At 40.7% G+C, this 25370-nt stretch overlaps 1 protein-coding gene across 5 annotated transcripts in view; it reads left to right on the plus strand.

The window, feature by feature from the left end:
- The window catches only part of MFSD6 (major facilitator superfamily domain containing 6), a 28504-nt gene that overhangs the window by 502 nt on the left and 2632 nt on the right, over positions 1 to 25370 (plus strand). For 3 of the 5 annotated variants that reach the window (XM_027678114.1, XM_027678116.1, XM_027678117.1), the window contains 7 exons: positions 4642 to 4744; positions 6010 to 6155; positions 8052 to 9647; positions 14662 to 14759; positions 20180 to 20341; positions 20913 to 21011; positions 23092 to 23372. In XM_027678114.1, coding sequence (XP_027533915.1) covers positions 8104 to 9647; positions 14662 to 14759; positions 20180 to 20341; positions 20913 to 21011; positions 23092 to 23372 — 2184 coding nt within the window. In that variant the 5' untranslated portion in view covers positions 4642 to 4744; positions 6010 to 6155; positions 8052 to 8103. Of the gene's footprint in view, positions 1 to 4641; positions 4745 to 4773; positions 6156 to 8051; positions 9648 to 14661; positions 14760 to 20179; positions 20342 to 20912; positions 21012 to 23091; positions 23373 to 25370 lie in introns of those variants that run through there. The other 2 variants (XM_027678113.1, XM_027678115.1) reach the window with 2 other exon arrangements.

Genomic DNA, 25370 nt, shown 5'->3' on the forward strand with positions numbered 1-25370 from the left:
CGGCAGCCAGGGCCGCCCGCCGGAGCGCCGCCGCCTCCCTTGCCCGCGCTCCGCGGGCACCCACCGGCGGGCCCCGGCCCCGGCCGTGGCGCACCGAGCCGGGGGGAGCCGAGCGGCCGCCGGGCCGGGGAGGCCTTGTCACCCCGGGCTCTGCCCCGGTACCGGCGGGCCTCGTCCCCGCGGCCGCCTGGGATGCTGCCGGTGGGCCCGCGCCGCAGCCTCTCCCGGCGCTCCCTCCCGGAGGCGTTTCCTGCCGCGCCGGGGCCGGGGCCGGTCAGCTGCGCCTCAGCGGAGCCGGGCGGCCGTGCCAGCCCCGCCGGCCCTGCGCTGGGAGCGGAGCTCGGCGGGCCCCGACCCCCGCCTCCAGGAGCTCGGCGTCAGCCCCTGCCCAGAGCCCCCGGCCCTCCCCGCGGCAGGGTCCTGGTCCCCGGGGGTGGCCGCTGGTCGGGCCGTGTCCCACGGGAGCTCCTGCACAGGCATCCCGCACTTCTCCCCGCCGCCAGCATCCAGGCGTGGCGTTACGTGTGGCTGTCACTCGGATCCAGAGCACTTATATCCTTAAAAGACCAGCGGGTTGTCAGTTGTTCCTCTGTTTATTGAAACAAGCGTAGGAATAGATGCTTGTTTAGGAAAACAGTGCTGAAGGTGCCATAGCTGCTACGGATGCCTGCTATGTTCAAGTTTGGCGGAGTTTAAAACCCACGTCTGCTCAGCAGCTCTGAAGTTTTAACAGCAGGCTTTTTTTAAATGTTGTGTTAATGAAAAGGGCAGTGTTGAGGAGTGATGAACTTGGAGTTTAGGGGAGTGGATAATGGCTGTATGAACATTATACTGAAGTATTTCAGTAAAAATTCACCCCAGACATTATTACATTACTAAGATACATTGGCTCTTGTCCATTGTAGTTAGTAATGTCCAAGGAAAGAGACTGTAAAATGCTGCTTTTCTAGCTTGACTGTTTTTATTGTGTGTTTTTTCCCTGGATAGAAATAGTAGACAAAGGCGACATTTACTTTATTGTTTGCATTCTCTGAAGACCCACTGGGGAACAGAGGAAAAGAAACCAATTCTCTCTTCAAGCATAGTGTTTGTGATAGCAGTCATAAACCCAGGGAAAATCCTGAGAAGACTTAAAAAAAATTTCATCCAGGTGAAATGAGAGCAAAAGCCGATGATGTGAGGAACCTGTGGTTGATCACTAATGTAGCTGGTGCTAGGGCAGAACTTAAACACCACCTAAAATTTATCTTAATTTTAAGCTAGAGCACAACGGGCCTGAGTTTATATGGAAGAGTGGGAAAGTGAACCGGTGACAGCCAGTGGTAGTTGGTCCCTGAGGCTGGGAATTGACAGGAAGAACTCTCTGTTTTGCAACAGCCCACTGCTCTTGCCAGGCTTGGTGGGGCAGCTGGGTGCCTGAGTCCCTCCCCAGCGCTGGCAGCAGTGTGCTCCTGGAGTCCTGCAGCTCTGAGCACTTGCCCAATCTGCGGTTGAAGACACACTTGCTCTTTACCATCGTTAATCAAGTGTAAACCTTGGCAGTGTGGGTACGTAGTTGGCAAATTGAAAACTGGTTAAAAGAACTGGAGACTAATGCTGACTAAAAATAAACTGTTTAGCACATAGAGTCTACTAGGACATCTTAATGTGCACGTAGTAAATGGAGAACAAGTTTGGAAAACAGGAGTCCTAACATGAGTTTAATGGTTTTCTTTAACATGAGGCTCTGATAGTGTTCTTTTCTTTAATCTTAATACTAGCACTGTTGCAACAACTTGGCAACTTCAGACCTATCATAAAGTGCATTAAACCTATTATAAACCTGATCTTGACATACTTCAGGCATACTGTTGTCTCTCAGTGTAATTGAGTAAATGTGTCAGTGTGTAGGGTTTTTATATGCATATTGAAGAAGTGGAAAAACCTATAGACCAACACATTAAGTAAATGCATATCAGCAGCACAAAATAAAGCAATTTCAGGAGTTAAGTGCTTTAGAAGGAGGTGGTTTCACTTCATGGAAACCCTAATTATGGTGGTTAACGTTACAACACTTGTGTCTTGCTTCAAACTTGAAACAAATACATTTCCCAGCACTTCAGTTAATTCACTATATGTGAGTTTTTCCTTATTTTATAAATTCAGAGCCAGGTGTCCATGTGGTGGCCTCTCAGGAGGAACTGTTTACCTTTAGATAACAGGGGATGATGTGGGGCAGGTGGGTAAGCCTGTGGGAGTTGATTTGTATGGTTTGGCAGAGAACAGCCCCTCCAAGGGCTCTACCTGCAGGTTGGCTTCCCTAGGAGAGGTTTGGGAACGTGATGCAAGAATAAATGAAGTCTGTGCACTCCACTGACATGATGTAAGTTGTTTGCATAACATTCTCCTTTTCGGCACGGACATGGGCGACAGCACCAGGCTGCTCCTTAGGGATGAAACTTGCTTGAAAATGGAAAACATGGTCTATTATTCATGTCTATTGCAGCGGTGCTGTGTAGGCCTGCTGGATGCAGGGCTTGGTTCTGGAGATGCTGTAGGGATACTGTAGCACAAAGACTTTGATCCAAGGGTTTTGTAGCTTAAATCAATGAGACAAGTGGGGCTGAGGCGGAGAGGGTGTGCAAGGGCAATATGATGGATGTACCTGTGGCAGTTTCACCAGCTGGGGGGTGAGCGAGATGAGCTTTCTTTGGAAGATGGATGGTTTTTAAGTCTATTTCACTAGCACAGACCTGTTCTGAGTCAAACAGTAATTAGTGACTGGAAAAAAAAAGGGGTTTTGAAGAAACATGTTTTCTATTAGCAGATTTAAAGATGTTGGTATAAGAACTCTGCGTAGAATTTAATGTATTTGCTACAAAGTCAGTTTTCTAGTCAGTGGAATTCTGGAAGGGATGAAAAAAGAAGTGGTGCCATCCTGGCTGGCTTTGATTTATCCACACAATGCAAACAGCAAGCTAGTCTGCTCTGTTCCTACAGCTACATGTTGTTTGAGAGATTAATTGATGATTCCTATTTCAAAATTCTACTCTTGGAGTATGTTTTCCGAGACAGTATAAATATAAATTTTCTACTGTGAGTCATTTTGCTACGTATTTAGTGGGTTAAACCTCTAGATCATTTGCACTGTCTTCTGATGAGCTGTCATGGGGGTTTGTTTGTTTGTTCGTTTTTTAACAGTCATATACATCCAAACCTGGATTTTGATGCTCTGCTTTATGAGTCATTATTATACTTTAATTCTCAAAGCCTAGCGAATGTAATATTTATGCTGAATTAAACTTCATTTTAAAACAACAGTACTTTTCACCTCAAATCTAACTTTTCATTGGTCTGCAAGTGAAGTTTCAATGCCTGGCGCTGTAAGTGCCATGGTATTTTCCTTGAGAGGTTTAGGGATTTACTACCCTAGTCTGATCTGTTGATTGGCTTTTTTTTTTCTTTTATCCCCTGAGATACAGTATAAACCAGGTGTTTGGTTAGTTTTTTCCCAAGGTTTTGAGAAGTGACTCTAAGGGGAGAGCTGAGTTTTTAGTATACTGTTATTATTATTTTTCTTATTATAATTTTTCTCTGTTCTGTGAGAAGCTTCTTGTAATGTCAGGTTGTCTTGAATAGATTAGCTTTTTATCCTTTCTGATCTTCAAATCCTCCTAATTATTGGGAGAGCTAGAGTAAATGAGGATCGATTTAAGAAATAAAAAAGGCAAGAATGCCAAGAAGATACTTAACTAAATGCAGAATACCCATATTTGCGTCTTTTTAACTACCTGCCAAAGAGCCTCCTTGCAGTCATTAAAATGACCCCTGCATTGTCATCACTGAATTCCTTGGGACAAATTGTTTTTCCTCCATTCCTCAGATAGTTGCTCAAAGGTACAAATCTGCAGGGAAGTTGCTGTAGCCGTTTGCAGAAGATGACTGGATAAAAAACGTGTCAGAGATCTAAGGGTTTGAAAGTGGATTTTGACTTGCTGGAGGAGTAGATATAAAATCAGGTGGCAGGAATCTGTATCAGGAGACTTAGAAAAAAATCATAGGCTCTACTTACGTAAAAAAAAACCCCTATCTGTGCAAATCTTGAAGGGAGAATAGCCTTATGGTTAACAAGTACATTCTTTATATCTGAAGAGAAGCACATGCAGTTGTGCATAAAGAGGCTCAGAGCACATGTGATCCCACAGAATAATTCCCAGTCTGAGGGAGCTGGGTGGGCCACGAGCTTCCCGTGCAGCTGTGAGGGACGAACGGTCCCAGGCCGGTACGATGGGGTCATGGGCTGGGGGGGAACGGGCACTTCAGGTTTCAATGAGGTCTTTTTCAATTGTAGCTGTGTCAGGGGTGATGGGATGGCCAGGAAACAAGGCTCTGTTCCCTGTTCTGAGTTGTGTAGTGGTTTGGAAATGTAAACCTGTGTCAAGATAAAAGCCTGTTTGTCTGCCAGAGGACCAAAGTGCTCTCTTGTGATGTACATCTGATGTGCTGTGCGGCTGTTATGCTTCTTCTCTTTCCCTTTGCTGGGCTTTCTCAGGATCCTTGCAGAAGTTCCTTCCAATTTGCATGTTAGGGCTTTGCTGTGTGTTTGTGCACTTCTCTAAATTTGAGGAAAACAGCCTTCAAACTGTTACTCTTGTTTTTTAGAGTGATGGTATCACTCAGAAACCTCTTTGGTCTCACTTGTCATGGCTGAACTGATGACATTCAACAGGCCTCTACCAAAACTTTGTGCTCTCTTCAGCCTCAAGTGAGTTAAAATTTATATTCACTCTAAAATCGATTCTGTGTACTCTCTGAACCTTCCTTCCTCACTCCTGTTCTCTGTTGTTCATTTTAAACTTGCCAGCAGCGCTTGTCTTTTGCCCTCCTACCATCTCATGGGTCAGAAAAAATTTTTGCAAAATGAAGATACAATATTTGAAGGCTGTGGTTAAAATAACCAGCAGATAACTAAACATTTCTTACTCAGAAGTATGTTGGTTTTTATCTGTTTGGTTTGCTGCATGTTCAATCCCTGACTGGCACGGGGTTTTTGTCAGTAGAAGGAAAGCCCTGTAGATTCAGGGTTTTTTTGGTAGATTTTTCAGTAACAATACCCCTTTTGTTCATTTTGTCATTTTCAGTCGTTTAATTTTAGAACTTAAAAAATTGCTCAATATCAGTTTCAAAAACTTGACTCCTAAACAAACTAGTGATCAAAACAATAAAGAATGCCATATGGCTCCTACCAATCTTGATGCTGTTATATTTCCGAAGAGTATATTCTGTGTTATTAATAATATTCAGTGAAACACTCTCAGTGTGGGAAAATATTTACTGAAATTGTCATGAAATATACTTTTCATAGCATTCTAACCCAAGATGTTCTAGTCAGAATACCAGGAGTGTATCTTTTGGATTAATCCTTGCGCACAATATGCCAGAAGAAGATGGATGCTGAGGCTGATATAAATTATTGATGGGGGAAGAATATGCAGCAACTGAAGTGTTTAAAGATTAACAGTATAATAATCTGTAATATACCCACTATTCATATGGCATGCGAAATTTAAGTTCCACTTCAGTAGAAAAGGGAAACTAAATTAAAAAAGATTGAATGTTAATTGATCTGAAAGCCTTTGGTATAATTTATATGAAACCACATGGGTCAGAGCTCATATATAGGAATAAGGAATATGGCTGCATTGTTAAAATCAGGATAATTTCAAGTCATATACTTGCAAAGAATGTGTCCTAAATTATTTGTCCTAAAATATCCACATGGTTAAAATGTGAGTTCTATCCTGTCATGATAGGAGAGGGAACAGGGAGGAAATCTATTCTTCAAAATTAAATGCTGTCAAGCTCTGATGTAGCTAGTAAGCAAGTTGCTGTAAACAGACGAGCATATACTGAAAGCTCAGTTACATCCCCTTGACAGAAGTGGGGCCCTGCACAAGTTCTGGAGTCTTTGTTGTCAAAGCAAGGCAAGGCATGAAGAAAATAAGAGCACTGATCTAATTTTCTCATTAGAAAGGCTTGTTTTCTGGATATAGAAATGAGCAAATAACCCACAGTCCTTCCAGCAGTCAGGTGGATGTGGCTGGCTGAACTAAAAATTGCAGGAGCTCACTAGACAGCTGCTGGGTTTTGGTTCATGTGGCTTTTGATGGTAGCAGTTAAGACCAAATAAGTGTGCTTGCACATTTGATGGTTCTAACAACTTAATTAGGACTGTCCAATCTTTTGACACTTCAAATGCCTTTTTTTTTTTTTAAATCTGATTGTCTCTGAAGAAACTGGATTAAAAAACAAGGCTGTATGTATGTGCTGGCATTGTTTTTATTAACTTCTGACCTTGAATACATGAATATTTAAGGTTCCAAGATTTTTGTGCGGCCTTTTCTCCGTAAGTGAAACCAGAGATCCTCATAGATAGTATCCCATAGAAATGACATTTAAAAGTGAAAAACATACACAAACCTTATCAGTGTTTGGGAGTTTAATGATGGTATTTTTAGACTTGTCTATCACTGAACTGTATAAGGTTTAGATTAGTTTGGATTATTTCAATGAACTTTTGTTTTTAGAAATACCCCTGGCTTGTTTTGTCGGCCATTATTTGTTTTTTGAATCAATAAGAAACAATTAATTTAACATACTAATGAATGTTAGCCTTATACCAGTTTTCAAATGCATTGTCAGTGTTTAGATAATGATGAATTAATTAATTTAAAGGCACTGAATATATCAATGCATGGCTAATTTTAAGGGGACGATACTGTGCTTCCAGTTGAGTTTTGAAAGACTGTGATTTCATTGTGCTCTTCTTCTTGGAATAAAGTGCAGACCTGCAAAAAATACTTATCATAGAATTAATTATACAATATCCTGAGTTGGAAAGGGCTCACAAGGATCATCCTGTCCAACTTCAAATTCTTAGAGAAGGTCCAGGTCATAAATTGAGTGCTCTTAGAGAAATTTCAAGTTCTTCTGAAATACAATGCTGTTTTCAAATACTGGTTTTTCAAAAGGTTCCTGTGTGATAATAACACCAGTCCAATGAGCTAAGCTTCCTAGATTAAATTTACAGGTACTAATAGAGTAAAAGTAGTTTTCAAATAATGATTTTGAGCTGATACCCTGCTGACAGAGCTGGTTTTTATTCCTTGAAAGGGAAGCTTTTCTTAGCTAGCCTAGCTTATTGGAATGAGGTGTTGTTTTTAACTGTGAAAGCTGGTTGATCAGCTCAAAGTCTTAAGGACTGGTGAATTTATTTTTTAGCATTGCTTGTCAGTTTTGTACCCTTTTACTTCTGCAAAGGATAAGCGTGGCCAACTGCAGTGCAGTTATCTCTCAATCCACCCTTCTTCAATTTCAGAATTTGACTTGAAGATACCATGGTAGGGCCTGTCTCTGTGTTTCTTTTCTCCCAGGTCTTTGATGTCTTTGAGGTTGTTATCCTAATTTCAATCTCAAAGCCCCATCCTAATTCCCACCTCTCTTGCAATTCAGCCTAGAAGCTCAAGCCTCCCACCGATTTCTGCTGTGGTTGGTTGTGGAGTGCTTAAAAAATCATTTTTTGAGAGGAGGCTGATGAACCTTTTGAAGGCCATCATGAGGCTTTGGATAATAATTTGTTTTGATGATTAAAAATACCCGGATATATATGTGGCTGCATTATTTAATTACGAAACCATGGCTATTGTTTGGTATAGTGGGGAATACTGAAAATAAAGCAGTTAGCCTTGGGGAAGAAAAGACAACTTGAAAGAAGAGACTTGAAAAGGCTAGCACTTAATTGCCACAGTTACTCTGCATATATAAATTATTCCCTGTCCTAAACATGAAAGAAGATGTTTTATTGCACAATATTAAAGCTGCTGTTGGGAGAACTTCACAGAATTGGTCATAAAACACACTACCATGTACCACTAGTCCAGACAAATGGCCCTCCTCACCCTGATACTGCATTTATTGCTCAGGAATGTCACTGATAAAAAAGAAGCTGTCTTTGTTCTTGATGGCTGTTCCTGTGTGGTACCTTAACCATGTTATGTTTCATTTGTTCACAGGGTAGCCCTCATTCCTTGAGAGTCCACCAGGTACTGGATGCTGTGGTGAACCATGGCAGCTGATGATAAGGTTGCCATTCTAACCGATGATGAAGAAGAACAGAAGAGAAAGTATGTGCTTGCTGATCCTTTTAATGGCATTTCCAAGGATCAAGACTTGCCACCCAATAATGAATCCCCTTCGACGGAGACAACCACTGTCCCGGACGAAGAGCTGGATTGGTTAGAAAAGCACTGTGTCAAAATAAACAACGATCTCCTGATCTCAAAGGTCTTTTATTTTTTCTTCTATTCTGCATATGGCTCTCTCTACCCCTTGCTGCCCGTGTATTACAAGCAGCTGGGTATGTCACCCAGCCAGAGTGGGCTTCTGGTGGGCATCAGGTACTTTATTGAGTTCTGCAGTGCTCCCTTCTGGGGAGTGGTGGCAGATCGCTTCAAGAAGGGCAAGATCGTCCTCTTGTTCTCGCTTTTGTGCTGGGTTTTATTTAACCTGGGGATTGGGTTTGTGAGACCAGCCACCTTAAGGTGTGTACCAAAGGGCCTTCCCCCAGCACACCCCACCAACGCAAGTAGCCTTTTGACAACAGTTTCCCAAAACACCTCGATGTCCTCTCTGCTAACGACAGCGAGTTCTGCATCCCCAAATGTTCGCAGGAAGAGAGACCTGCTCACTTCCAGTCCAGTCACTTTGGAAACAACAGGGACAGCTAATCCTGAAATAACATTCCTGTCACCTACACAGAGCAGCGATGTGGATTTTATCTTGGAAAACAGTACCCATTTGATTTTGAAAAACACCACCACTAGCCCAGTCTCACCAGGGAACGCAACTCCGAGTACCACCCCAGCTGCCATCACCACAAAGCCAGCGCCTTCTGACCAAGCTGTGCTCGTTTATGATCAACAAGAAGTAGAGGCCATCTTCCTACTCATTCTGCTGGTTGTCATAATAGGAGAATTTTTCAGTGCTTCCTCTGTTACTATTGTGGACACCATAACTCTGCAGTACCTTGGCAAACACAGGGACCGGTATGGATTGCAGCGTATGTGGGGGTCTCTGGGCTGGGGGCTGGCCATGCTCTCCGTGGGAATTGGCATTGACTATACCCATACAGAAGTTAGCATTGAAGGTCAAGGATGTAAAGCTCCTGAGTACAAGAACTACAGGATTGTCTTCATTGTTTTTGGTGTCCTGATGACAATGGCGTTAATTGTAGCCACCCAGTTCCGGTTTCATTATGCGCACTTCAAGCAAGATGAAAATAAGAGAAAAGAGGTAGAAATCTCACAGGTAGACAGAAATGCCTCCAACGAATCCTCAGATAACACTCCTACCAGTATGAGCCAGTCGCAGTCTTTCAGTTTTTGGGACCTAATAAAACTGCTGTGTAGTATCCAGTACGGCTCCGTGCTCTTCGTGGCATGGTTCATGGGGTTTGGATATGGCTTTGTATTCACCTTTCTGTACTGGCACTTGGAAGACCTGAATGGCACCACCACTCTCTTTGGAGTTTGTTCTGTGCTCAGTCACGTGTCTGAGCTCACTGCCTACTTCTTCAGCCACAAACTCATTGAACTGGTTGGTCACATCAGGTAAGATGGTAGCAATCATTAAAGAGCTGTACAAAAAATGGTGATTCTCAGGCTCAGCCTTGTGCTACAAAGTGAAATTCAAGCTAATCCTTTTTTTTTTTTTCCTTCATTCCAAATCCTGTTCAGTTCCGTGGCTCACATGGTGGAGTTTCTGTTATTTTAGGAGTTGAAAATGCTCTGACATGCTTCCTTTGTGTTTGAATTGCATGTTAGTATGTGCTTTATGCCTGACATCGTAACCTCTTGCAGATGGTTCCAGGAGACATCCTAGTTCCCTGATGCAGCGCTGTGTTAGAGGTCTTTACAAATTGCCACCCACTCAAGGGTTGTCTGTTTTGACATATAAATACCATTAATTTTTCAGGTTTTTTCCTGTGAGTAGCAGCATTCTGGACACCTCGTGCTTTAGCCTCCTTCCCCTTGCAGGGCAGTTCTTTGCCCCCACAGTAGCCTGGAAAGGTGTCAGTTGCAGGCTGAGAGGGGAGAAGGATGAGATGAGGAAATGAGGTGAGCACCTCCTGTGCACATGGCCTCGTAATCAGACTCTGGGTGTTGGCAGAATGAGGTTGGAGCCTGGCAGTGTCACTTACCGGTTCAGGGCTTGCTCTCATCCTTTAGTTGCAGCTACTGAAGCGAGATGGCTGCAGGGCTCCTCCTGTACTTTTTGCCTCGTGTAAGTGAAACTGACTGCTTCCAGAATGTTGTGAACCTTGTTTTCCACTAAATTCACAATTGACTTAATTTCCACATGTTCTAAATCTCTTCACGACTCTTTAAAAAAAGCTCAGGGGAGGAAAGCTAGGGGGGGAACTAAGTTAATGAACTCATAAGATGAGGTGCTTCGTGCAACTGAGCACAGACTTCTGTGTGTTGTTAGCATCATATGCTTTCCAAATGCCCAGTTTATAATTTTACACTCATTGAATTGTAAGTATTTTTAAACTGTTTGCGCTATTCTTTTTGTGCATTTTGTTGTGTGGTTTTTCTCTTTGTTTTGCCTTTATTGGGATGAATTTTTTTATTCATTTGACCTCTACTAAAAGTGTTTGAGATGCTTAGCACAGTAATTTGAGAGATTACTTAAATGATGTGGGTTTTATTCTTACTTTAAACTGAGGAGGAACTCTACTTTGAGTCAGTCTTCTAATCTCTGAATTTGACAATAATTAGTAACAGAAAATGGCACCTTGCATGCAAAGACTGGAGGAAGGACGTGATGATGGAGAAGTGGTGAGAACAGATCACAGTCTTGATAGCTAAAGATAGCTTGGGTATGCTCTTTCAATGTATATTGTTGTAATACAAAGTTCAGGCTTAGACTTCAACTAAAGAAAGAACAAAAACCAAAGAGTGGTAGGGTTGTAAATAAGATAAAATGGAAGGGATAGGAGTGTTGTCTAGTGAAAGGAAGGATGAGGTATTCCTTTTTTTTTCTTGCATTGTTAAGCCTATGAAGCCAAGACTGGATCGAGATTAAATTGTTCTAGTTCCTATTTGCCATGAAACAGCATTCTTTATACCTACACCTGGGAAATGCACATTAGTCATATTTTAATGTTTTCCAATGCTTACTTGTATTTAGGCATCACAGTTTGAGACATCTCCTCCTGGTTGTTTCTGTTCTTGTACTTTCTGCACCTCATATAATGCATGGTGTGTTGAGAGGAGGCATATTCTTTGACAGTTCTGTACATGTCTTGACTGCTACCTTGTAGTACAGGTATTCATCTTCCCATTAATAAGGGCCAATAGCCTCCAACTATATATTCTTCTTGGAACAGTCTTAGCTGAAGCATTTGGGATTGGTATTTTGTTGTTTGAGGTTTTTTTTGTTTAATAGCTCAAAATTCCTTTCTTCTGGGTTGTTAGGCTGGATGTAGACAGTCTTTCTGCAGTATTTACTTGAACGCTTCTCATTCAGTCTTTCTTTCTTGTCCAAATTGTTTGAAGACAGGCAAGAGTATTAGAATTGCATGCACTGTCACAGTAGCAGAAGGAAGCTGCTGACTGTCCTTTATAGAACTAAAGAAAATAGTCTTTACACCTTGTCAGACAGAAACTCAGTTTCCCTTTTTGAGCTTTGTGAAGCTTTCTGTTTCTACCATTGTATGTGTTGGCACATAAGACCCTTAAAACAGTCTGAAACCTATCCTGTTTTACAGGTTTTTTTAACTAACACATTATTATCCAAGCATTTTAAGCATGACCATATTAAATGTATGTTGATTAAAATGCCCAGTTTCTGACTTCACTAGCTCTGCTGTTCATACACTTGTTAACTGCATGTGTGCATATGTTGTACATGCTTCTAGTGTTTCTTTGAGAGGATATTAGGAATAAATTATTTACTGTGAGGGTGGCAAGGCTGGAACAGGTTGTCAGACAAGCCCTGGATGCCCCATCCCTGGAAGTGTTCAAGGCCAGGTTGGATGGAGCTCTGAGCAGCCTGGTCTAGTGAAACATGTCCCTGCCTGTGGCAGGAGAGTTGGAGCTGGATGATCTTTAAGGTCCCTTCCAACCCAAATCATTCTGTGATGTTATGATACTAGGACAAAAAAGTGTACAAACCTGACTATCAAATATTTAGTCCCCGTTGTTGAATGTCACCATGTAGAAACACTCAGAACTGCCAGTGACTTTAGGAAGATGATGTTAAACTCTGAAAATAACCTCCTACTTGAGGTTAAGCTTGAATGTGTTTGTCTGACCGCAATTCCAGCATGTGTTTTTATGGGAAGTAGAGACTGGTAGTCATGGCTGTAAACAGCTTAGTCTCCTTAACGTAAATATACATTCAGTGCTTCAAATGTTTAACATGGGAATTGAATATGGTGTCCCTATGGATACTGCATTTAGGGTTCATAAGGAAAATCTCTTTACGTTTTCCATGTAGGTCTGATAAGGACTCTAAGTGATTATTATAAATACATTTTTGAAAGGACTCTCTAAATACACAAAAGTTTTTGTGACGTACCCCTCCAAAACCAAAATTATAGAAATCTTCATAAACTGTAATTCACCTGAAACTGTACATATTCTGACAAATTAAGAGGCAGAAGTTGACTAAATTACCGCTCTTAAACTTTGAATCCAAATCTTTTTGCAAATGTAACATGTCAGAAAAGCACAGGTAGGTGACTGTGTTAGTGGTGATGGAGAAACTGAAGCAGAAGACCTCTTCACTTCTCTGGTCTAGCTGTGATAGGGAACTGCTGAGATGGGAAGAAAGTTCCTGGTGAAAAGACAAAGTTTTTGCTAGATAAAAGTGAAATTAAGCTGTCGAGAATAGGTCCTAAACAGAGCACTGGGCACATCTGTACTACTGATGAGGAAAAACAAGTGTTATGGATACAAGTATTTGTATCCCCAAAAATACGCATCACTCTGGGCCTTTCTGGTAGGCAGATGAAGACAGGACCCTGCAGACCTTACATGTTTGGTTACTTTTGTGGCCAGTGTGTCCTAATACACTTCAGAAATGTGGTTGTACATAAGAAGTACATTAAGTTGTGGCTATGAAAGGAACCAAGTTATTTGTTTGGAACAGAAGGCATTAATTAAAAGATGAGATGAAATTTATGATGCATGGCACAAGAACAAGTTTGTTCTCTTTATTGTATAATAGCAAACTTTTTCATGGCTTCCCATGTTTTCTTCCATAAGTGCTTGGGCTTGTGTTGCCTAAAGGCAGCTTAAACCAGCTATTTGTGGACCTCACATGTATCTGGAAGCAGCAGAGCTTGGTTTGATGTGTGACTGGGTGGGGACAACTTCCTGCAAACTTACCCCACTTGTAGAAAGTAAATTCATGTTGTTGTGAAATGCATGGACCTGTCTCTAGAATTTTGAATGTTTTTGATATCACTGATGTGATGAAAACTGTGGCACTGGTTTTTTTGCTGTCAACATGTGTGTTTGGAGACCTTAAGTGTTAACGAGATGCTTCATTTTTGTGATTTTGTTTCACTCTAGATTTTCAGTGACTCTGGACCATTGAATTAACTCTATCTGCCTCTCTAGAATAAATAACTAAAAAAGCAGCAGAAAGAATAATCAGCCCTTTCACAGTGTCTGTGCTTCACCTTGATTATCAATTGCATTTATTTCACTTATGCTGAACCACGGGTCAACCAAGTAGCCATGTTTGGACAATAAATTATCCTTGTCCCTGAAAAAAAATCTTTAAAGATTGCAATAGCATCTTTTCTCAGGCTGTAAATGTGTGTTGAATTAAGTCTTTGTTTCCTAAGATCCATCTAAAAATAAGAGAAAGATAGCTGGATGAATGAGCACCCTGGAGGGAAGCTATGCTAAATGGGCAAACTGGAAGGGAAAAGTCATCAGGTTAAATTTACAGTGGGTAATACACTGCACAAATAGTTTTTTGTGTTTCATTGTTTAAAAACTGTTGTAAGAGCTTTTTTTTTCCTCCAAATTCTGAGATGCAGCATCTGCTGCTTTTCAACAGGATGGTTAAGTTTTATCCTGAGGCATGTTGTTATAAACCATATTGCTTCTGTGGGATGTGTTTTAGAGTAGTTCTGAGCAGTTCTCAGATACTGGGACTATAAACTTATATTAATTGGGGTAAAATTAATTCCTTTAATACAAACCTGCTCCAGGCTTACACTGAAATGGCAGAATGAATCTCTGGATGATTAGAAAATAAGATTGTTTGGAAACAAATGCACTTAAAAATGGTCCCTCTGAAATACAATCCTGTGCAGAGCTTGGCATGGAGCTACAGAGCTTAGTTAAAATCTCTGTGGATCTGCTGTCTCTTTGATAGTTTTTTTTTCTTTCTATTAGGATTTTGAATATGTGTTTGGTGTGGGCAACAGGAGAGTTTATGTTTGGGTGTAGGACATAAGGATATATTTTGTGTTGAGCAAATGCTTCAGAACTGGCAAACTGCACACATGCAAATAACTTCTGAACCAGTAAGCTATATTATAACATGCCAGAAAGGGAAAGTGCAAACTGTCCTGACTTCTCTTTTCCTTACTTCCTTTAGAGTGCTTTACATTGGTCTTGCCTGTAATACAGCACGATATATCTACATCTCCTATCTGGAAAATGCCTGGACTGTTCTTCCGATGGAAGTTCTTCAAGGTAAGACAGCTCAGTGATGACCTCCCAATATAATGTGAGGTGCTTCCATTTATCTTGTTTTCAAGTGAACTATACTTAAGTAAAAAATTCAGTATTTCTCTGGTTTTTTGGCCACAAATGTCCCAGAAGACACATGTTCATAAAGCAGATAAACCATTACTGTTTATCTTGGGAAATATTTGACGTCAAAAGGGAGGGTGTGCATTTGATTGTGCACAGTTCTCTGTTTATTCAAACAGAACTGTGTGAGACCAACACACCCTTAAACTAAACAAAGGGACTGCAAATCCTGTTTGGTGATAAATGTGAACTTCATTAAACGTGAAAGGTTGTGGTTCTTGAAAGGATGGCGTTAAAAAAAACCCAACATAGTCTGAGTCGTTGTCTCTCTTGAAATATTTTGTAGTTTTTCAGCGGTATTGTTCAGTCAATACTTGTGAATTATAGACTTTTTTTCTTTTAATAGCTAGAGAGGAATTTCTTTCAATAGCTTTCTTTGTGCTAATAGAGCTTCTCTAAGATACTTGCCCTTTCACTGTCTTATTTAGAAGGACAGAGGTGTGGTCTGTGAAAAGTAATTTGAGCCCTGTTGTCAAGTCCTGTTGTAGAAGAAGCCTGCAAGACCTTTGTTGCAGTGTTAAAGAATAAATTGTTCCAACTCAGATTTTATGACCTTTATTTTTGTCTTTGGGGTGGGTACCACTTCTCAAAACCATGGAAAATCGTAACTGTTTTACTTTCTGTTTCTTCAGTACTTGAAGAATACCATTTTTTACCATCTTTTTTAAGCCGGTATTTTGGATAATAATATTTTGGATACAATAATATTTGGAAACTTTTGCACAGATTATGCTTAGAAGTTTTATTCTTCTGTCTGCAGCACAAGTTGAATTTAAATATTTCTATATTTATGGAAGTCTTTGTAAGCTAGATTTTAACCTGAGTTATAAAATGCCATTAGAAAGTGATGTGTAGATCTCTATGTACACATAGAATGAGATGTGTTTGTGTCCTGGCTCCTTACCCTCCCAGTTAATAAAACAGTTTATCATATTAAAACTGCCACAACATCAAGCTTCTGAATTTTTTTATTAAAAAACTCTTGAACCACAACTATTGAATTGATACTTCACTGTTCCTTCCAAGTATTAAAATAGGAAAATGTTACAAAGAACCTGAAGAGTGAATGTGTGTTATACTCTTGCCTGCTTAAACATCGAGGGAAAACAAATGATGAATACAAAGCTTTGGATGTTGCCTTCTAGGTGATCTTGTTTTAAAGATATCCCAACTCAAAATATAGGAAAAAAAATTGTGGTTTCAACAATACAGACGTGTGCTTGTGCCTGGAAGCATCCTGTAAGTCATGGCTGTGAAAGAAGTTTCTTTTACTTTGAATGTGGTTTTTATTCTGCTGAAATTTCAACATGAATTGCACAATACGTAGGTTTGCCTTTACAGCAAGGCTGTGAGGGAGCTGTTTTGGTGGGGTTTTTGTGTGGCACAGTCTCGAGTAATTGAAATTCGAAGAAAAAACCAAGGACCTTCAAAATAATCCTTTCTCCTAAATGTATCTGCCAGACTTTATCATATTTAGCCACTGCTGAATCATGTACTCCTTGGTTAATCTGGCTATTTGCAGTTATTTATAGTCAGCAAATGAGAAATTTCAGACCAAACCAAACCCACCCACACTCAGACAACCTCCCCCTCTGGCCCCTAGGTCTCTGTGTTCTGTGTGCACTTTCAGTCTGCAGCAAACATCACTTGTTAGTGTCCATGAAGTCCACAGGTGCCCTGTATGTGTGTCTGACCACTGCCACTGCATTTGTTAGATTCCAGTCATCTCATTCAGTGTTGGCAAATGGGAGATCAAGGTTATCTTTTTAGAAGTACTGTTGACTTCCCTCCCCATTTATTCATTTCCCTTCCTGCTCTTTCCAGTTTTCATCTGTTATTGATTCATTATTTCTTTTGCAGCAGTTCCAAATCCTGTTTCTTTGGGCTCTGCTCTTCTCTCTTACATAAGCGCTGAATATGTTGGTAGTGATAAGAAGTGACACCTTAATGAAATTTGGTGAGGTGGAAGCTCTTATTTTTAAGTGAGCTTGTTGACAGAGGGAAGTAATAGTTGTAGCTGCTTTCCCTATGTAAGGATTAGAAATATTTAAAAAACAAAAAAAAGAGTAGATTGTGCAGACCATGTGGGAACCCCGTGGGCCACATGGCTGCATCAAGTTGATGGGCCTTTGGAATCCCTCAGTGAAGTCCCTGTTCTAATTGCACATAATTTTTTTCCAATAAGCTGTCAAATTCTATGTAAATTCCAGTTCCATCAGCTCAAGGGGTTTTAAGGCTAAAAAAAGTTTTGCTGACTTCTGTAAAAAATTTATTTTTCTTTTTAATATGTTTCTGCAATACAAGCAGGATTATCCCCGTGTGCTGTGCTGAAGGGCATGAGACATTTCTGGAAGATGACTCCGCAGACTGCATCTATTGATTGTAATAAGAACCAAGCTGTGTCTCAGCTGCTGTCTGTAGTGGGGATGGGGACAACTCCTTAAGTGCATTGCACTCTCAAAGGAGTAAATGAGGAGATTTAAACTCCCTTCTTAATTTAGAGTTTTGAACCACTATGCTGTATGGCACAGGCAATGTATGAAAATAAGCGCTAAGGCTGAATCTGTAATAACTGTAAATTTTAAGGCATCCTCATAGGCAAATATGTACAGTGTATCTATCTATGCCATCAGTCTGCAAGCACACAAGCAATCTTGTTCATATTGCACCTAGATGATGAATTTTTGTTATGCTAGTTAGCTGCAGCTTCATGTTCCAGAGCATTGGTCTAGATTCTCTGGTAACAGCTCTGCTAGCACACCAATTTGCATAACAGGAACTTTCTAAATTGCAAAACTGTATTGTTAACCTGAAAATTAGGTGTTTTCACTTGGCAGTTACTCAGCAAACTCCAAAACAAGTATTGTTCTAAGAAGTGACTCCTGCTGATGCTCCAGCAACACAGGGATGCCTAGAGAAGAAAGAGCTTCAGCCTTTAGCTGGCAATAATTATGATACATATTTATGTTGACATAAATTGGGATCCCAAAATCTTCAGTTCATGGTTTATATATAAATGATCCTAAATTTTTTAAACATTATAAGCATAACACTAGGATTGTTACACTTGTTGGAACTGTAGTCCAGATGATGAAACGGTGGTTAGTGGTTTTAGCAAATAATGTCACAATATATATGTTGTGAGCAACTTCTTTTAAAAAGAATTGTGGTTAGCAGTAATCCAGACCAGACTGCTTATACAAGTCATTGTAAAAACTGTTCCAAATAGTCACTGTTGTATAAATGATTATAATAAAAATCACATTAGTAATGTACACATACTAAAAATGAAAAAAAAAAAGGCTGTGCCTTTAAAGACAAGTGAAGTAAGCTAGTTTAAAGGTATGGACTTGTTTTCAGAGGAACTGGGAACACTGTGTTCTAACTAGACTGCCTAGAAAAGGTGAAAACATCCAAGAACCTGTTGGTTAAGTTATGGCCTTTTGTGTTCAGACAAACTCAGTGGTATTGTGCTTCACGGTTCAAATCATTTCTGATGTGTTTTTGATTTGCCTGGCTTTAAACCTTGACTTACTCCTAATAGCTGATAAAACGGCACGTTTTATGTTAATTGGTGTGCTTTCTAAACCAAAACCACTTCATCTGTTTAGATTAGCTTTGCCTTGTTATTGGGGCAGTTCTTGGTTGCTTTTTGCAGTATGTGCATGGAACTGCATTAAAAAAAGTAGATACTCAGTGAGTTTTAAAACTCCTAAGATTTTGCAAGGAAAATCTGTGACTTTTGAAGCCTTAAACTTAAATGGTAAGGTAATATACATTCACCTTAATGGATGCTTTTTGTTTTTCAACAAGGTGATGTACGATTACCAAAACACCTCCGTATCTCTCATCTTTACAAACCCAAGGCTTGAGAAATTTTGATTTGGAATGAAGTTGACCTGTACAGCTTGGTGGACATCTAACATGTGTATACCTGTACTGTATCAACTTCATATAGTGCTATTTATCATTGTGCACCTAAGCAAAATCCAAGTTATTTTGTGTGTTACAAAATTATGTTTTATTGCTCTTAAGAGTCTTCAGCCTAAATAATTATTGAGTGTCCAACTGTTCACCAATAACTGAAGTACAGGGGACAGAAGCACGTTGACTGAATCACCAGTTGTGCCAACATTTTTTTAAAGCCGAGGCAGTAGAGCTTAGGCATTGGTAAGCTGTGATGACTATTTTTAATACCTCTCAAATAAGAAAAAAACATTCCCACTCAATCTGAGGGTGGCAAAATAGTTCAGGCTTATTTTTAATGTGTGATGAACTACAAAACTGTTTTGTTTTCCCAGCTTCTGCACAATCCTGCCTTTCCCTGTCCAGTTATTCCCCAGTCCACAGAAGCCCCTCAGGCAGATGCTCAGAGGCGAGGGCTCCACCTGCAGCCAGTCTCTGCATGCTGAGGGTCATGTGCTGTCCTTCCCTTAGCTCTCCTGCTGGAGGGAAGGGTGTTCACAAACCTGAATGTGCCAGGCATGTGCTGGAAAGACACCTCCAGCATCTCTGCAGAGGAGCTGGGGCTGTCTCTGGTTCGTGGCTGTGGTTGATGAGTGAGGAGCCCCGGGCTCGGTGCTGGAGCGGGAGCGATGAGGCGGAGGTGGCGCAGTGCCCACGCAGGATGCAGGATGCAGTCACAGCGGGAGGGAGTGCTCGCCGGCTCTGCCTCTCAGCAGCAGGCGTGAAAAGCAACATCCTTGGCCTACTCTGAGGAGCTTGTGTGCTGTTCTCATCCGGACCGTTCAGTGCTAAATGCAGAGTGTGTTGGTGTTGAGTTCAGAAAGAGTTTGCTGGGAGGCGATGGGTTTTTGGGGGGAGTGAGAAGGGTAGGAGGGGATTCATTCTTGCCTGTGAAATGACATAGATATCTCTGATACAGTTTGGATTTTATGACCTTTGTGCTGCCTTCATTGTGGCAGTAAAGGAGGCTGCTGAGAGATATCAATGCTTTAATTGCCTGCAGGTTGTGAAATCGGGACTGTATTCCAAAGGCCCCAGGCCGCTTCTGAAGGCAGAAGGAATCTGGCAGAGAGACTTGTCTTCCTAGGGACTGTGTCTCAAGAAGAGTCATCTTAGAGGGAGAAAGAGCTATTGCCAGACTGCAGAAGGAGTTGTGCTGTCTCCCTGTGGCTTGGTTGCCAGTATCTCATTACCAAACACTGATTTGTACTTCGCAGACATTTCTCAGGGGATTTTGTTTTTCTCCACGTGCTCCAGCTGATGAGTGCAGTGGCTCAGATGTTGTGTTGGGACACTCTGGGCCTGGTACTCTTGACAGTGTTTTGTCTCTCCAGGTGTCACACACGCGGCAATATGGGCAGCTTGTATTTCGTACCTCAGCGCGGCTGTGCCTCCGGAGCTGAGGACGTCGGCCCAGGGAATCCTGCAGGGTCTCCACTTGGGTCTGGGTAGAGGATGTGGAGCCATGGTTGGAGGAGTTTTGGTCAATTACTTTGGTAAGGACAAACTGTATTGAAAAATTTCATTTTATTTATTTGATTTTACTGAACTATCGGCTTTAAACTTATTTATGCTTTAGGTATTGTTATACTTTAAAGTGTAATACACTCTTTATGAATCACAGTCATAGAACTGCTCAGGCTGGAGAGGATCCTGAAATCTCCAGTCCAGACCCCTGATCAAAGCAAGGTCAGCACTGCATTCAGACCACAGCGCTTATGGCTTTGTCCTGTCAGTGTTGCAGGTTCATTTAATATGTTATGCCTAGATATTTTTAGTATTGTGGAAGCAAATCTCCAGCTTGATCCATAAGTAAGATGAATGAATCCTTTGTGAGAGAATAGGTTGATGCTGTAAAGCCTCTCGATGAACAAATGAGAATCTAATTACCTGGTTAAAAATCCTTTGCAAAAATACTTGGTTGAAGCAGTGTTGGGGGAGGAAAATGTAACGAAACAAGCTAACAAGAGTCTACATGGGCAATATATAGCCAGGGAGCACATAATGCTGACTCATTTTATTAAGTAAGTAGGTTCTCAATTTAGAAAAAAATACATCTCATTACAGGTCCTGCTGCCACATTCAGAGGAATAGGGATGGCTTGTTTAGTGATTCTGCTTCTGTTTGCCCTGATCCAGTGGCTGTTGGTTCCTGATGAAGAAGAAGGTAAATGTTCATGTCACTGAGACACTACAAACTTAGAGCTAGTGAAAAAAGATCTCTCTGAAGCTGCTTCTGCAACTTTCATTTTGTATGTTTGGTGTCTTAACTCAGATTTTAACAAAACAGTTTGTTTTCAAGTGGGGAGTTTTTTCCTGAACAATGAAGAAATTGAAGTGATGAGCTGCTGCTGTAAGAAGGGCAGCACAGAGTTCTTGAATGTTGATAGAAGGAAAACATGACGTATTTTGCTGCCTGTACATCCTCTCAGTTCTGGGAATCCCTTAGGTTGGTCTTTACAGCTGTACTGAGTCATTTCAGTTGCATCCGTTCTTTAAGGTCACCTCGATCCCGCTCTGTGCTCTCATGTTCTACCAGTCGAAGCCACCAGCCAGAAATTGTAGAGATGGCTTTCACAGGACACAAACTTCTGTAGGTTTTTTAAAGCTGAGATATCTCCCCTCTGGTGGAACTTGAACTTTTTAATCTCTACCTTTATTAATATAAAAGCTAACCAGAAATAAAATACTTGGTGCAAACTTAAGGAACTAGCATAAGTAAGATTCTTACAAAAGCAACAAAACTCTGGCAAGTTCTGAAAGGTCATGAATTTTTGATCTGTTTTTACCCGGATGTTACTTTCCAGTATGAGCTTGGAGTATGACAAGGAAGTTAGTTTTCTTTAGCTGGAATATTAAATTAATTGCCCTTGACTAGTTATCAAGTTCCCTGTACTGAAGTGTTCAAATATTTATTTTGCTAATATTTTCTTCACCTCTGCTCAAATAATAAGGGCAAAACAATGGAAAGCGAAAGGGATATTTGCTGCTTCAGTTTCCCATCAGCATTTAGTTAATTACATGTGAACCTACAAAAGACCAGGGTGTTCCTAGTGGCCTTATTCTGTTTGTTTCTGTCTTTGGGTTTCATTAAATACTCACTACCCATCTGAACAGTGTGTGTGTTAATTTTAAGCATGACAGTAATTAGGCTGCTTTCACGCAGACCAGTTGGATGAGTAAAATGAAGCATGTGGTCAAGTGTGTGCAGGATTAGTCTCTTCATTTCTTCGCTCCTAGGGAACACCCAGCCCTTGCTTAAAATATCCAGTACTATCTAGGCGTTTGTAAACCAAATATGATTTTATAATTTTGAAAAAAAAAAGTGTTTTTAATTGGTAAAATATTTTTATTTGGAAAAATATTTTTTTCGAACTTTACACGTGTTGTTTACAGAGAGCATACAGCTATTACTGAAAACATCCCTCAATTTCTAACAATCTGCTTAATTACTTTTTGTATAGAAATACTGTGGCTCTCTGAAGCTTTAAAGCACGTTGTGTGGGGTCATGACAGTCATTTTGTGGATGACATTTCAAGACAGTTATGAAAACTATTACAGTTTATTGGAAGACCTCAGATGTAAAGGTCTCTTCAGAGGATTTCTTCCTTTACCTGAAACTCTTTGACAGATACTTTGTCTCCTTCATTGTTCTTTTCTCACGAACTGTATAACTCCATAGTAACTATGAAGGGATGTTATTTCCTTAACAAAAAAAGGTAGTGAAGATGCAGAACAATTTTTTCATTCAGATCAGTATGTTTAGAAGTTTTAAGTTCAGCAATGTTGATGTTGGCCATGTCTCTTCACTGGCTTCCTGTTTGAAGCCAGTGTTTGAGTATGGGTAAGTTGTAAGATGCAGGCTTTATGCAGAGAAAGAAGTTTGCTACCAGTCTAGAAGACTTATTTTCAGTTTGCATGTAACATGAAAATTACTTCTTCCATGTAATGCCAAAACAGGAATTTCTAGTGGCTAGCTGAGAACAAAAGGACTGTTCCACACTCCTCAGCCCTCCAGTGTGGGCAGAGATCTGACATCCCTCAGTGGCACAGCCCCTGAGCCTGTGAGGCCACAGCCACGTTGTGTGTCCCTGACTAGACTGTGGTGTGTGGCTCCCAGCTGCTTTCAGGGTGGTGATGACCACAGTGTGAAAGCAAGAAACACTTTGTGTTCATTGTCTGCATCAGGGTTTTTTTTTTTTAAGCTTGTTGGCATTGCCAGTGATTATTTTGTTTTAAACTTCAGAAAAGACAATGCTGGCAGAAAGGATTCCAGTGCCTTCCAGTCCTGTTCCCATAGCAACTATTGACCTTGTACAACAGCAGTCGGAAGATATCATGCCTCGGACTGAGTCCAGACTCCCTCTAAAGAAAACTAAACACCAAGAAGAGCAGGAGGATGTGAACAAGCCTGCCTGGGGCATCAGCTCTTCTCCGTGGGTCACCTTAGCTTATGCTGTCTACCAGATAAAAGAGATGGTTAAACTATCCAAAACCAATCCAGCTTCTGAGAATCAGCCTTTGCAGGTAATCTTCTAATGTGCAGGAAGCACTTTTTAGATGCTTGAACACTATATAGCTATGTAAATCTGTTATTACCTGGAAGGTATTTTCTGTCAGCTTGTAATAAAGCTGGACTTGCAACACAGTAGTTAAGATACTGCATGAAGTAGAGTTGTTTTCTCTGTATAATACAGCAGGAATAACTATTTCTTGCAAGTTTTATCTTTCTGAAGATGGGAGGAGAGGAAGAGACATAGAAAGAGGCTTTGTTTTATGGACTCAGATATACTTGAATTCCCTTAAAATTTACATTTCTTGTCATATTAGTTGGAATGTGTGAGTTATGCATTTTGCAAAATTTACAAGGTGATAATTGAACATGAAGATGTACACTGGTTAACAGACTGTAAAATGATTTTTATTTAGTTTTGCTTCCTTGGGTGATGCTGTCAAACATCTGCATGGTTGCAGAAATAGGTGTTCCACACAACTCCTAATGGGATGCAGAGCCTTCTTTTCAAATAAAGTTAGTCTCTTTTTTATCTAGAGTACCACCAGATAAGAGCCATCTAAGATAAGACTTAACATGTCTGATGGCTGGTGCTTACTTTACGCCATTCCCCTTCTCTCCAGTCTCCCCCAAGAAATGCTTGTAATAGCTTCATCAGTGGTTAGATATGCTTGGACCTTGAACTTGTAATGCTCTGGCCCTGCCTTTCAGACTGGAGCTGAAGCAAAGTAGGGAAGCGCTGTCCATGCAAGTTCTAGAACAGCAAGGTCAGTGTCAAAACCACTGTGTTTACTTGTCTGGAAGGAGTGGGTGAGGTTCTTTCTCATGCACCCGGTAGGCGTAAACACAGAAATGCTTTTTCCGTAATTGCTGTCTTTAGAAATGGGTAATTAGGGATACGAGTGTGAATCAGCAGAGCAGAGCATGTAGGAATTTCACCTGGTCAGTGATCTCCTACCTTCCTTAGTTGACTTTATTCTTGAAAATATGTTACAGACTTGTCTGCTTTAGGTTGGCTGGGTTTTTTGGTTGGTTTTGACCTTCCCAGAGTCAAAGAATGTGAGTTTTTTAGTAGTGATACTGAAGATATCAAAAGGTCTCAAGATATCACAAGGACATCCAAGTAATTTGCCCAGTTTAATTGCTCTGTTTCCCACTGTAAATGTCCTCAGGGTCTTGGTTAGTGTAAGCTGCCCCCTGATGAACCAGAGAAGTCACATAGAACGTAGGCAATGAACATTGCAGGAAAATACTGTTTTGCAAGTGTGTGGTATCTGAGAGTGACTTATCCAACAGTGCCAAACAGCACTCACCCTGAGAACTGTGAAGAGGCCAGAAGGGCTTTAGTGCCTGTTCTCTATGGCACATGATCTTTTCATTATTCTTTCCTTCCTGTAAAAATACAGTGCTGATATAAAAGCACTTCTTGTGCCAAAATTTAATGCACCACATTGTATCATTTACTTCATCACCTCTGTTCTCCAAAATCTCCTGTCCCCATTTCAGGTGCCCCAAGATGACAAACTTGCTCCAGTATATTTTCAGGTTTTGTACTCAGTCATTTATTTTAGGCTGATGATATTAAAATACTGAAACTAGGAAAAAAGGCTGCCTGGCTTTCTTATTAAATTTGTTAAATAGCTTCCTTAAAATGAAAATAAATCATTTGGAAGGAGGGTCAGTGCACAGAGAATTAGTGACAAAAATTATTCCTTCTTATTCCATTAAGATTTTGGATTGATTTTGCTTCTGCTTGCTTAGACTCCTTCAAACAAAGGGACATGCTGGCCATAATTTCTATGCTTCAATGCAAAACAAATAATCATAGGTAGTGTATCACCTTCTAATGAAATGTATTAGCACGAGCACTTGCTGTTTCAGTCCTGGGGAATGTAACCAGTGTTCAGATGTGCACGTGTTCCCTGGTAAGGCCTGTTTGAGGAGATGGGATGGAGTTGTACATCAGTACTGCAAATGTTCTGCCAGTGAGACAGTCTGAGCAGTATCTTGGG

This window comes from Neopelma chrysocephalum, unplaced genomic scaffold (genome assembly GCF_003984885.1).
Source record: "Neopelma chrysocephalum unplaced genomic scaffold, ASM398488v2 Primary Assembly neopelma1_44, whole genome shotgun sequence".
Lineage (NCBI taxonomy): Eukaryota > Metazoa > Chordata > Aves > Passeriformes > Pipridae > Neopelma > Neopelma chrysocephalum.